At 41.5% G+C, this 14,348-nt stretch overlaps 1 protein-coding gene across 1 annotated transcript in view; it reads left to right on the forward strand.

Moving 5' to 3' along the window:
• The first annotated feature begins 496 nt into the window (after positions 1 to 496).
• CDHR3 (cadherin related family member 3) overlaps positions 497 to 14,348 on the forward strand; it is a 120,707-nt gene continuing 106,855 nt past the window's right edge. Inside the window, 1 exon segment of the mRNA XM_090286885.1 lies at positions 497 to 629. Within this exon segment, the coding sequence (XP_090143011.1) occupies positions 497 to 629 (133 nt within the window).

Consider the following 14,348-nt stretch of genomic DNA (forward strand, 5'->3'; position numbering starts at 1 on the left):
AGTTTTGGGGAGTGGGACGGGCTAGATGGTTTCTCATGCTTCTGGTGGGTTTACCTCCCAACCAATCCCCTCATTCCCCAGTCTAGACTGGACTCTTTGGTCCAGCACCTCTCTCTGCCACCATTTTGACTTCTATGGCTCACATGCTGGTCTTCCTCTAGTCCTACACCCAGACTGGTAGGAAGGTAGGAGGAGGGCTTTTCCCTCTATTCAATTATCTTGCTAGCCTTGCACAAGCTCAGTGTAAGAACCTCTCCCTGTCACGATCTTGGCCAACAGGGGAAGACTCTCCTGGCTGTCCTCAACTCCACATCCCCCATGCCCTATACCCTGCATGTAGTGAGTTTCCCACACTCGGGGCCAATGGACAGAAAGCAACCAAACCAAAAGCTTAAACAAAAGAACCCTAAAAACCCCACGAGGTCTCTCAGGCAGTGCTAAGGATGGCCTCAGAAGGAGGGACGAGGTATCTACAGCTATAGGGAGGGTGTCCGGAATGCACTTGGTCCCCCGAGCAACACAGCCTCACCCACAGAAGTGCAGCCTAGTGCTGCACTGCGAAATTCAGTGTCCTCATCATGACCCCAGGTGGTTCCTGAAGGCATTCTTTGACTGGCTGCATGCCCCTGGTACTTAAACCTTTGACATCTGTCTACCGGTAACCCTGTCACTACCAATGTCACCACTATATATAGTTAGAGATACATGTCTTTCTTTTCTTTTTTATTTGCAAATATATGCTACAACTAGATTAGCAAACTGCTAACTGATATAGAAACTTAGGGGAATTGCTGTAATAAAGAATGATTTGTTTGATAATAATTTTTTGGTAATAAGTCATTTCTTACCTACTTAAGCAGCATTTGAAAAGAGTTTCTTTCTGTGTGGACTGAAAATATCTTCTGGAGTTTTGTTTCCATTATCAATTTACTTAGCACACTCTTTCTGCTTGGCAGCCACCCCTACTCCCCAGGCCCTGTCCTTTTAATTAACAACCTGTCACTGTATTTCAGTGTTTCTGTTGAGGCACACCAACTGAGCCATGAAGAGTCAAAACATATCACTTCACATAAAAACAACATTTGCTAAACTTCTCATACAGTCGGGCTGGTCAGATAAACTGCTTCTTGGGGACCAGAAATTGGACCTAGGTGAGCTTATGTGAAAGACTAAGACTCAAGATGCGCAGAGGGTGAGAATGGCAAGGGGTGAGGGCAGCAAGGCAGAGTTATGGACCAAAAGTTGATAGCTGGCCACTTATTTTAAACTATCTCTTTTGTGCCTTGAAGTCCCAGCACCTTATAGCTGACACCTGACAGCTGTAAATTTTGCATAGGTCCATTCATGTGTTCAATCAACACATAATGATTAGCTTCTAAGATGCCCAGTATGGTTCCATGTTCTAGGAATATATCAGTGAGCAAGGTATCTGCCCTAATGATGCTTACATACTGGCAGAGGAGAAAAACAAATAAATTGTTAAATATAATTCAGGTTTGATAAGTGTCAATAAGAGCAATGAAGCAGGATTTGGACATAATAATAGATGATGTCGTATGCACATGAGAATGTGTGTATGTGTTTTTACTGGCTAATTCAGTTTGCTTTATCAAGGAAGGCTGTTCTGAAGAGATGACATTTGAACAGTCAAACCTGAATGAAATGGGAAATGAGTCCTGTGAGTGTCCCTAAACTAAAATGAAACCACGTATTACCATTATTATGAACTGACCTAAGTCAATTTGGTCACCATACATACTGTTAGGTTCTTGATAGTTGAGGATAGCTATTGAAAGAAAATTGAGATAAATAAAGGTGAACTACTGCCCTACAACTTTCTTCCAAATTTGTAAAGAAAGCAAATATCTTATTAAACTCAATAATTTGTACAGAAATGTATTAAGCTGTTTTTTATTATCAAATCCAAATATTGTCATGTACACAAATTGGTAAACTCAGTGGAGACCCAGTACTCTGTCCTTTTAGGAGTCCTGAGTGAGAGGATCACTTGAAGGAGAGGCAACAGCATATCGATGACAGGGATCTGTTACACTGAAACTCAGCAACAGGTGAACAGAGCTCTTCCTGACCAATACACAGACAGCAGAACGTACAGGATCAAGCCTCAGGACCTATCCTTAAAGATACACACTCTTGATGGTTAATTTTATATTTCAACTTGGTTAGGCTAGAGTGCCCAGCTGCTTGGTCAAACACCAGGGTGTTACTGTTACTGTGAAAGCATCTTTAGATGTGATTAACACTTAATAAACTTTGGGTAAAGCAAATAACTCTCCATAATGTGGGTGGACCTCAACCAATCAGTTGAAGACCTTAAGAGCGAAGACTAAGCTATCTCAAAGAAGAAGGAATTCAGACTCCAGATTGCAACATAGAGATTCCGCCTGAGTTTCCAGCCGTTTGACTCATGAATTGCTCAAGAGTTTCAGCAATAATTCTTACTTGAATTACCAGACTGCCCTTCAGATTTTGGAGTTGCTACCCACCACAATCACGTGAGCTGATTCCTTTAAATCGCTCTCCCTCTTTCCCCCCTGTTGGTTCTATTTCTGTAGAGAACCCTGACTTATACAGCTTTTAGTACCGGGAAGTAGGGTGCACCTGTATCAAATACCTAAAAACGTGGAAGTGGCTTTGGAATTGGGTAAGAGTAGGGGCTGGACAAATTTAAAGTGCATGATAGAAAAAGCCTGGACTGCCTTAAAGAGATTGTTGATAGAAATATGAATGTTGAAGGAGATTCTGGTGAGAGGTCAGAAAGAAAAGAGCTGTAGAAAAAGTCTCTATTCTCTTAGAAAATACATGTTAGCAATATAAAGAGAATGTTGCTAGAAATATGAATGTTCATGGTACTTCTTGTGAGGTTTCAGATATTGGGACACAGACACAGAAAAGGCGAGGAGGCAAAACAATTTGCAGAAACACAGGGAGAAGAGAGCCACCTACAAGCCAAGGACAGAGACTCAGGACAGATGCTTTCCTCACAGCACTCAGAAGGAGCCAACTCTGCCAATATCTTGATTTTGTACTTCTAGCCCCCAAAACTGTGTGACAATACATATCTGCTGTTGAAACCCAGTCTGTGGTGCTTTGTTCCAGCAACCTCAGCGCACCGGTACAGTGCCATAAACCTTAATGGTTTCTTATGCCCTGTTTGTCACCAGTTCTCCAGGAGCAGGTGCTAAGACAATATGTGGGGTTCAAAATGTTTGTTAGGGATCAAACCCTGTGAAAGGAAGGGGAAAGAACCATCACCAGAAACAAATGCAAATGACATGAAACCAGTTAACATATATGACCTGCTAGTTCTGCTTAAAAAAAAAAATCCTCAAAATAATTGAATATCAGGAAAAGTATAGGTGATCTTTAAACTTCATTTATAACTATTACAGTTGATTTCCCTTTCTAGTCTATAAAGAGTATGACATAATTAGGGCTTTATTTATTTCCATATGGATGGAGCTTTATAATCTACAACTTTAAGAGAATTGTTAATGCTAATAATAATATATTGTGCATTTTAATAAGATAATAATACTATTTGGTTAAAAGAATTTAAGTCCAATAAAATTTAAGATAAAATTTTTAAAAAAGGAGTGGGAAGGAATCAAGATTGGGCAGAGGGAAAAGTTGAATGATAATACACTTTCAAGGAGGCCTCAAGTAACACAATGTTGTGCTCTGGACTGAATATTGCCCATCAGAGTTGTCTTGTATTGGGTCAAAATGACTGGGACTTTATCTCCACCTGGCTCAGTCACTGGACAAAGGCTGCCCCAGGAAGGGTGGCCCCTGGCAAGGAGTCTCTACAACTGAAGCCAATGTTGAAGGAGTGGGAGGTTGGAGGTTTCAGCTGATCACAGCTGGGCAGCGAGCCCTTCCTTGAAGGGGGATCCTGTCTACACATCTCATGTCTACTGTGCTGCTCATGGAACAGAGAATAATACAGAACTAAAATATTTTAGCCAATCTACATATCTTCAGTACCTTTAATTTCCTCAAGAGTCCATTTCTAATATTCATCATACTTATTAACAAACTAATTTCAACAATAAAAATTCATTTCTGACATTCAAATGGTAATCAACAAAGCCTCAGGTATTCTGTGAGACATGAATCACAGAAGCTCTTGAGGTGGCTGCCTCTAGAGTGTGGCTTTTCTGGTAAAATACTAGCTGACTACCTTGGGGGGAAATTTTCCATTAAAGCAGGTGATGGCCCTTCGAGTAAAAGCTAAAGCTTAGACAAAAGAGCACATACATAATTTGACTAACTCTGTCTTACTGGAGTATTTTACACTAAGTCACAGACATCACAACAACTTTCACTTAGATATCCTTGTCTTTGGGTCTTTGACACCTACTCTCCCATCTTGTCCAATCAATCTTAGGGATTATTTGGTTGCAAAGAACAGAATTAGTTGGAGTTTAATGGTGGTTATTGTCAAGATAAAAGAATTTGACAGGAACTCCTGGCCACTGGGACTGACAATTAAGGCTCTTTGGACCACTCAGAATGGCTCTAGGGTGTTGGGTTCCAGCTTTCCCCTGCTTCTCATGGGTCCCTGACTCTTCTTCCTACTTTTTTCTGTGAGTCTGCTCCTGTCTCCTGCTTCTCTCTGCCTTCCACTTATTCATCAGCACACTTCCCTAGTCTTGATTCTGTATAACCACCATCATTTCATCATCTCCATATCTCAGGTCAATGTGTTGAGAAAGAAAAAAAAAAAAGGAGAAAATATAACTCGTACAACTATGCCTATGGCCTGGGGTCCCTTGAATTAGTTGAACATTGTGGTCCAGTCCTCTGTGGCCAGGGGTGTGATATGAAGAGGGTAAATGAGGCTCCTCCTTCCAGAATCATTGGAGGACAAATTCCCGAAGAAGATATAGAATAGGGGAGGCTCTGACTACATCTCTGACATGCCCACCTCAATGTTAATTACTGGTAGTGCAGTATCTTGCCAGAAAATTCTCTCAAGGGTACTCCTGTATATGTGTTTATGCATGTGCACATGTACTTGCACACACACACACACACACACTGCATGTCGTGGATTAAGGTAATCAAAGAGTTACTGCCATGTATTCAAATTATAATATTCAAACATATACATAATCTGTCTTCCTTGATTTGGTTCATAAAGAAATGTCTTGTTATCTTTCTCTGAAACCTCATTTGCTACAGATGCCACCTTCTTGGTTGTAACCCAAGGAGATCTGAAATGACTTCCTCAGTAGTGACTACTTCCACCAATTCTGGGTGTCACCTCTATGGATGGAATGGCACAATCCCTCACAGATTACACACTGTCAAAGGCTGGGAGTCAAGTAGCTCATGACCAAGCCTATTCCAGAGTAGACTCTCCAAGAAAATTCTGGCCTCTGTCCCAGCTTTAACAACTAGATCTCAGCATAAGCTATCAACTCAGGAATTTGGTTAATAAAAGCAGAGCTCTCCATTAGCCTGGATACATAGAAGCCTCAGATTGTCCTCAGTGTTTCCTTTCATGCTTGTTGCATAACTTGGAATTGCCCAGGGACACTGGTGTGTCAACTGATCTTATCAGCTAGGCATTCTTAAGCAGGCATAGCAATGAATGGAGAAGAGCCCTGTGTCCAACTTCCTGGACAGCTCACCTCTGTCTAGGGAGAGATAGGGCAGCTCCTGACCAGGCTCAATAGGCTCTCTCATCTCCCATATCTTTCCCCCTGTGCCTCATATCCCTTTAATGGGCAGGGCCTCCCCCCACCCCCCGGTCAGAGGAAATGCAGAAAAAGTGGAGACAGCTCAGGCAGAAAGAACCCTGACAAACTGGTTCCTTCCCAGATCCCCTTTGTTAGGGGTGAGAATAGGGGTTACCTGAGTTAAGACCTATATTTACCCATTTCCCCCTCCCCATTAAGTTCATATGCCTAGAGACGTCCATAAATAATTACACTGGGGAACAACTTTTTTTTTTTTTTTTTTTAATTTATTTTTTTTAATTTTGGTTTTTCAATTACAGTTGTCCCCTTTTCCCCTAATTTCTCTCCCCCACCCAACCCACCCCCTCTCCCGCAATCATATCCCTCCCCGTTGTCCATGTCCATGAGTCTTTTATACGGGTTCTTTGACTAATCCCTTCCCTTACTTATCCCCCTTCTCTCCCTCTCCCCTCCCCCCTATTGACTGCTATTCTGCTCTTTGTTCTATTTAGTTCCTTTGTTTGTGTTGTTCTTTAGTTTCCTGTATTAGGTGATATCATATGGTATTTTTCTTTCTTTGCCTGGCTTATTTCACTAAGCATAATTCTCTCTAGTTCCATCCATGTTGTTGCAAATGGCAGGAGTTCCTTCTTTCTTTCTGCTGCATAGTATTCCATTGTGTAAATGTACCACAGTTTTTTGATCCACTCATCTACAGATGGGCACTTAGGTTGTTTCCAGCACTTAGCTATTGTAAACAGTGCTGCAATGAACATAGGAGTGCATAAGTTCTTTTGAATTGGTGTTTCAAGATTCTTCGGGTATAATCCTAGTAGTGGAGTCGCTGGTTCAAAAGGCAGTTCCATTTTTAATCTTTTGAGGTAATTCCATACTGTTCTCCACAGTGGCCGCACCAGTCTGCATTCCCACCAACAGTGCAGTAGGGTTCTCGTTTCTCCACATCCTCGCCAGCACTTGTTGCTTGTTGATTTGTTGATGATGGCCATTCTGACTGGTGTAAAATGGTATCTCATTGTGGTTTTTATTTGCATCTCCCTGATGGCTAATGATGTTGAGCATTTTTTCATGTGTCTATGGACCTTCTGTATGTCCTCTTCGGAGAAGTGTTTGTTCAGGTCCCTTGCCCATTTTTTAATTGGGTTGTTTGTTTTCTTGATGTTTAGTCGTATCAGCTCTTTATATATTTTGGAAATCAGTCCCCTGTCTGTGATGTCATTGGCAAATATGTTTTCCCATATGGTTGGTTTCCTTTTCATCTTGCTGATGATTTCTGGGGAACAACTTTTAACATAATTCTTGTTGAGTTAAATTTTTCAGCTGTTTTAGATTTAAATAGGCATGCTGATTTCAAAACTGCAGTTAGTTTTCTTCTATCATGTCAAGATTTTTCTGTACAGCTTATCTTAATGTGACCACTCTAGGCTGGGTCGGGTCTGGATCTAGGGAAGCACTAGTGCTCTCCTATTAGCTGAGAGAAACCTCACTTGAGTGGGGAGGGGTGGGGGATGACCTTGGAGACTAGCGACAGGTTCATACTCGTCTAGGCTATTCAGTTACACATAAGACAGTGTGGTGAGAGGTTGTGTGCCACTCTATATAGTGAATCATATTCCAAAGTGTAGTCTGAGTTCTTGTCTGTATACAAGAAGTTATCAGAACTTATTTTTTTATTTACATATGTACTTATTTCTTTTCCTTCAGATCATGTTTGCTTCTGCTAGTTCTCATCATAAGTGCCTAAACAACCCTGATTTGTTTTGTTATATCTATAGCAGTTTCACCATTCCCAGTCAAAGGGCAAACATCAGTGCATTTGTCAGGCAAACCTATTTTGCATATTTTAAAGTAAAACTTGGTGATCTTAGGATAAGTCTTGGGCCCCTCACAAGGTGTGCAAGCAGTGTGTCGAGAGTTTATGGATGTGGACGAAGGGAACACGTGATAAATTGCCTTTTGGTATAGCTATGGTTTGGCGAGAGCCCAGAGATCATTTAAGTGACTGTTACATTTGTATAGTGAAAACGTCAGGATATAACAAGAAAAGTAAATGTAAAATAGAGTATCCTAGTCTACCATCAGCTATATGCCCAGTGCCTTATTCAGTTGAAATCCCAGTGCTAGTTTTCAGTGAACTACCCTTTTTCAAAAAACAGGAGTATGGTGAAGAACTAAGTGACAGCGACGATGAAGATTTTGAAATTGAAGATGACTCATAAGGGATTTGATCAGCATGAGTTGAATGATTTGGCATGAGATTTGGGGCTATCCAAAAAGGCTTCAGAACTCCTAGCATCAAGACTGCACAAGAAAGCCCTGGCTGTTGTGGCTCAGTGGATTGAGCGTCGGCCTGCAAGCCAAGTGTCGCTGGTTCAATTCCCAGTCAGGGCACATGACTAGGTTGCAGATCAGGTCCCCAGTTGGAGGCGTGAGTGAGAGGTAACCACACAGTGATATTTCTCTCCCTCTCTTTCTCCTTTCCCCTCTCTCTAAAAAGAAATAAACATAAATAAATAAATTATTTTTTAAAAAAAGACTGCACAAGAAAATCTTGCTTGAAAAAGGAGTGGAGGCATCCTACTTTCGATCAAGAAGTGCAGTAGTACTTTTGAAGTGACAGTGTCTTTGTGTATTGCCATAACATACATGGTTTAATGGAGGAATTGGAAATTTCAATCTAGAACGCAATTGAATGGCGCCTGTTCATTGATAGCTCAAAGCAGAGCTTGAAGTGTGTCTTCCTCCACAATGGCAATTTATTTGGTGCAGTCCCAATTGGCCATTCAGTTTTTCGTGAATATGAACACATAAAGAGAGTCATTGATCTGTTGCAATATTACAAGCACAATTGGATCATCTGTGTTGACCTTAAAGTGGTCTGCTTCTTTCTTGGTCAGCAATGCAAATACACCAAGAATCCCTGTTTTCTGTATATGTTGGACAGCAGAGCTTGTGAGAAGCATTGGGTGGAGTCGAAATGGCCTCCAAGATCTGACCTCAAACCTGGTGATCCAAACATTCTACATGAGCCACTTGTTGACAGAAAGAACATTATATTCCCACCTCTGTACATAAAACTGGGTCTCATGAAGCAATTTGTTAAAGCTGTCCACAGATTGAACACTCCAGGAAAAGCTATAAGTGTAATTTTTTACCTTAATATGTATGTTTGGTAGCAGAACTTTACTACTTGTACACAATTTGACTTACAGTAACAATATATAGCCTTTATATGAATAAAATAACTCTAAGTAAACAGGATATTCAGGTAACTTTTTTCTTTATTTTCCTTTGTATGTACATTTTGTATGATTTTTGGGACAAAGGGAGGGTGTCCTGTACCTTAAAAAGTTGATGTGATAGAGAAAAACTGCGGTCATTTTTGGATTCAGATGCCAAAAGTTAGTCAAAAACAAGTGTCAGATTTAACTCAACAAAAATTGTGTTTCCCAGTGTTATATGTGTTTGCTAGAATATTCTTTCCTGAAAATTCTGTTGGAGAGTTGTCCAAATCTGAGGGCACTGAATAAAAACTTTCTTCTTTTCAGTATTATCTCAACCTGGCTGCCTGGGCAAGCATTCTCAAGGTGCCAAGGAGTCCAGACCTGTGCGGTTAGGCCAGTAGTACTGCCCCTTGCCATCAGGCACAGAGCTGTGATAGGGCAGGGTCACAGGGCTCTCAGCCCCCAGGTGTCTGTCTAGGTCTGTGGGAGATCCCACATGCCAACTTTTCTGTGAAACCCCTCACTTGAAAAGGAGTCCCATGGTTCTCACATCAGCTGTTGCCCTTAGTGGTCACCTTCCTGCTGAGACCCTGGTCTGCTGGCTCAGTCTGTCTTCACAGCCCCCCTTCCCAGGCTTTTGCCTAGGGATCCACAGTGGTTGGGGCTCTTCTTATCTCACCAAACAAAGCCCACAAAACATTCATTCACCTGTCCTCTTTTCTCACAGTCAATTTGGGTGCTTGATTGGCAAGTGATGACGGCACATTGGATGATCCCTGATTTTAAAACACTGAAGAGCCTGTCCTCTCTCTCTGAGAGGCAGGAGCACCCAGACCCCAGAAACTTCTTCCATTTCTTCTGAAGGAACAACTCCCTGTCACCCGCCTGCTCAGTGATTGACAGTGGGTCTTCTTGGTATAGCTGCAAGCAACAAACAAAGGAAAGAACAAATCAAAACCAAACCAGATTTAATTCTCAGTTCTGTAGGTTCTTTTTCTACACCCCTCCTACATACAAACACCTTTTCCATTTATTTTTCTTTCCAAAGAATATAAGAGTAGGAATAGAAGAGAAGAGGTGGTAGGAAAGGGGGCACCATTCTACTTAAAAGGGCACATGTTCTGTATGGTCCAATGATAAGGCACAGAGGGACGAACATTGTAGTGATCTGGAACCCAGATTCTGGAACCCACCTGCCCAGGTCTGAATTCTGGCTCTATCACTTTCTAAATTTTTAACCTTGCACTAGTTACTGAACTTTTCTATGCCTTACTGCACAAAAAAAGTTTAGTAACTGTTAATAACTGTCTCATACTGTTGTTTTGAGGACTAAACAAGTTAACACATATTTAGTGTGTCGAAAAGTGTTTGGCCCATAGAAGGACTGGATAAAATGCTTGCTCTATTATTATAGATAGCTATAATGCAATATTTCAGTTTCTGTCACTATAAACTTGATCATCACAGTTTATAAATGGGAGACAAGTCTAAATCATAATTTATTTGTAATGACTACCTAGCTACTTCCAAAAAAAGATTTAAATTGACTGACAAGGGCAGACAAATACAGTAACTGGACAATTCGTCACTGAGGGTATTGTTTGTAGTTTTTTGTAAAGGATAATAATTTTTGACTAGAGGGAAAAACTGCCTTCCTTTTTGTTTGTTTATGGTGCTAAGGTAATTAAAAGCCCCCTAACCCTTAAAAGGGTAGACCTTGACAAAATAAGGGGAATGATTCAGTGATTAATAATTCTGGTGGAGTACAAGGATACTGTTTTGAGCAGCTATGATGTGCCAAGACTAGACAATGCACAGATGACCACTTTGATTCTCACAATCAGCTCTGCAAAGGAGAAGGCACTGCTATTCCCATGGTGCAGATGAGGAAGCAAAGTCATGGGATTTAGGTGACCTGCCCAGTTCACAGATCAGGTAAGTTCAAGGCAAACTCCAAGGCTAAAGGCTTCCTGCTCTGTCCACACCCACCTCCTGATTGGCAAGACACTTAACTTTTCCAGATTCTACAGAGGAAAAATGAGAGGAACTGGTACTTTCTGGATACTCACATCTGGATGATGAAGGATAGGCCCCTTGCCTGGGTACCTAGCAATTTAAGCTTGTGGAATTCACATCAATTTTTGACATGCAAAAGAGGCCATAAACAATGAGTCTGACCTTAATTAAAACACTAGTGATTATGTTTGACAAAGAAATTTAACCAGAGATGGGTGTGTGATGGGGAATCCAAGATGGTGGAGGAATAAGTGGAAGCTACACTAACCCTCTCCCAGGACCAATCTGGAATTACAACTAAATTGTAGAGGAATCATCCTGAATAACCACTGATCACTAGCTGGAGAGAAGCCTTATAACCAAAGGTGGACAGAAGAAACCACTTCACCACAACAAGACTCGCAGGGAGTGCAGAGGAGGCGCAAGAGGGCTGGCTGAACTCCCACAGGTGGCAGCTGAAGTTTCAGAGGGATATTTCAGTGGCCAGGAGTTCCCCCTGAGAAGTGTGGGGTCTAAATACCAAGCTGGGCTCCATAGCCTATAGCACCAGAGCTGGAAAGGAACCTAGATAACATCCAGCTGTGAAAATCAGCTGGGTTTCTGTCTGCCAGGGAGAGAAAGCTGGAGACACAGAAAGCCTCTTAAAGGGCCAAAGTACAAAAATTCATTTGCAGCCAGTTACCCTGGGCTCTGGCAGAGGGAGGGCAAAGTTGACTACAGATGCTAGAGGAGAGTCTGGGGTTGGTGGCCCTGAGGAGAGAACCGAAGAAACAGCTGCCAGGATTCCTGTACTGAGCCATTCCCCATACTGCAGAAGCCATCTTTCTCAGGCAGAACCCTCTTCTCCAAGTGTCACCAGCCTGAGGGGAAGCAATAGCCCTGTCTGCAGGAATTACTGTGGCTCACCCTGTGGTGCTTAAGCGGGGCACTTGATTATAGCTTGAGACTAAACCACTGATAATTTTAATAACTAAGGCAGAAAATACAAAGAAGCAGCCAGAATGGGAAGACAAAGAAACAGGTTCCAAATGAAAGAACAAGAGAATTCTCCAGAAGAAGAACTAGATGAAATGGAGGCAAGCAATTCATCAGATAGAGAGTTTGGAGTAATGATTATAAGGATACAAAACAGCATGAAAAAAGACATAGAAACCATTAAAAAGGACCAGTCAAAAATAAAGAATACAATATCTGAAATAAATAATACACTGGATCAATAAACAATAGGTTAGATGAAGCAGAGGACTGAATCAGTGATTTGGAAGACAGGTAGAGAAAAACACCCAGATAGAACAGAAAAAAGAAAAAAGAATTTAAAAAAACGAGGAGAGCTTAAGAAACATTTTGAGCAACGTGAAGCACAACAACATCTGCATCATAGTGGTGCCAGAAGAAGAAGAAAGTGAGCAAGGGATTGAGAACCTATTTGAAGAAATAATGACCAAAAAATCCCCTAATCTGGTCCAGGAAAAAGGCACACAGATTCAGGAAGCTCAGAGAGTTCCCAAACAAGTTTGTCCCAAAGAGGCCTACACCAAGACACATCATAATTAAAATGGCAAGACTTAAATACAAGGAGAGAATCCTCAAAGCTACAAGAGAAAAGAGGTGATTACATACAAGGGAGCACCAACTAGACTGTCATCTGATTTCTCAATGGAAAAATATCAGGCCAGAGGGAGTGATGTGAAATATTCAAGGTGATGAAAAGCAAGAACCTACTACCATTGCTATTTTACCCAGCAAGGCTATCATTTAAAATTGAAGGAGAAATAAGAAGCTTCCCAGACAGGAAAAAGCTGAAGAAGTTTGTTAACACCAAACCAGTACTGTAATAAATGTTAAAGAGCTTGCTTGAAGAAGAAGAAGAAGAAGAAGGAGAAGGAGAAGAAGAAGGAGAAGAAGAAGGAGAAGAGGGAGAAAAAAAAGGGGAAGAAAATAATCTAACAATAAAATGGCACTAAATATGTATCTATGAATTATCACCTTAAATGCTCCAAACAAAAGACATAGGGTAGGTAAATGGAAAAGAAAACACTGCCTCCAAGAGACCCATCTCAGATAGAAAGATACACAAAACTAAAAGTGAAGGGATGGAAAAATATATTTCTTGCAAATGGAAAGGAAATATTGGTGTAGCAGTACTTATAGCTGACAAAATAGACTTTATAACCAAGGCTATAGTAAGAGACAAAGGACACTACATAATGATAAAGGGAACAACCCAACAAAAGGATATAACCCTAATAAACATTTATGCATCCAACATAGGAGCACATAAACATGTGAAGCAAATCCTGATGGACAGAAAGGGAGAGATTGACAGAAGTACAGTCATAGTCAGGGATTTTACCACCCCATTGACTTCAATGGATAGATCTTCCAGCTGACAGAAAATTAATGGGCAAAAAGTACAAGTGTTCCCCTTAAGACCAGGAACATTCAAGGATGTCTACTTTCACCTCTCTTATTCCACATAGTACTGGAAGTCCTAGCCACAGCAACCAGAAAAGAAGAAATAAAAAGCATCCAAATTTGAAGAAAGAAGTAAAATTTTTATTTGCAGAGGACCTGATACTGCATGTAGAGAACCGCAAAGATTTCTCCAAGAAACTACTAGAACCGATAAATGAATTCAGAAAAGTAGCAGGATACAAAATTATTATCTAGAAATCAGTTGCATTTTTATATGCCAATAATAAACTAATAGAAAGGGAAGTTAAGACTTCCGGCCAAGATGGAGGCCTAGACTGACACGCTCCATCTCCCTCCACAACTAAGAAGGACTACAACTACCACAAAATGAGAAATAACCAGAAGTTCCAGAAAATAAAGCTACATGGAAGTCCAACATATGAAGTTATAAAGAAGTGGTGCTCACCTGGACGGGTAGGAGGGGGCGAAGCCGAGGCAGAGAGATCAAGCTGTGCTAGTGGCTGCGGCTGTGGTGATGGTGGAAGGACAATCACAGACACCCGTATTTAAGAGGAGGCAAGAAGTGCCTGGGTGTACCCCCGGCTGCAGTCCAGACCCGTCAGCTCGCGATTCCAACACCGGGGAAGGTAAACTCCCATTTCCTCGGACTGTGAGGCCCAAAGGGTGTGGGGGCGGAGGAGGAGGGTCCCGGTCTCTCAATGGACAGTGAATGGCAGGAATCCATTTAGACCCCTGCCCCCATACAAAGCGCCACAGCGTGGTGAGAAGGGTCGCTGGGTAGTGACGAGTGCACAGGGCTCTGCCCCCTAAAGCATAGGAGGTGTGACAGCCCCGCCCAAGAAGGAAAGATAAACAAACCTGTCAGGATGACAGGGATAATGATAGAGATCCAAATCACGCAGCTGACCAGAAAGCAAAGACATGAATTAACAAACAGATAGATAAT

Source organism: Furipterus horrens, unplaced genomic scaffold (genome assembly GCF_987537825.1).
Source record: "Furipterus horrens unplaced genomic scaffold, mFurHor1.1.pri manual_scaffold_9, whole genome shotgun sequence".
NCBI classification, from domain to species: Eukaryota; Metazoa; Chordata; class Mammalia; order Chiroptera; family Furipteridae; genus Furipterus; species Furipterus horrens.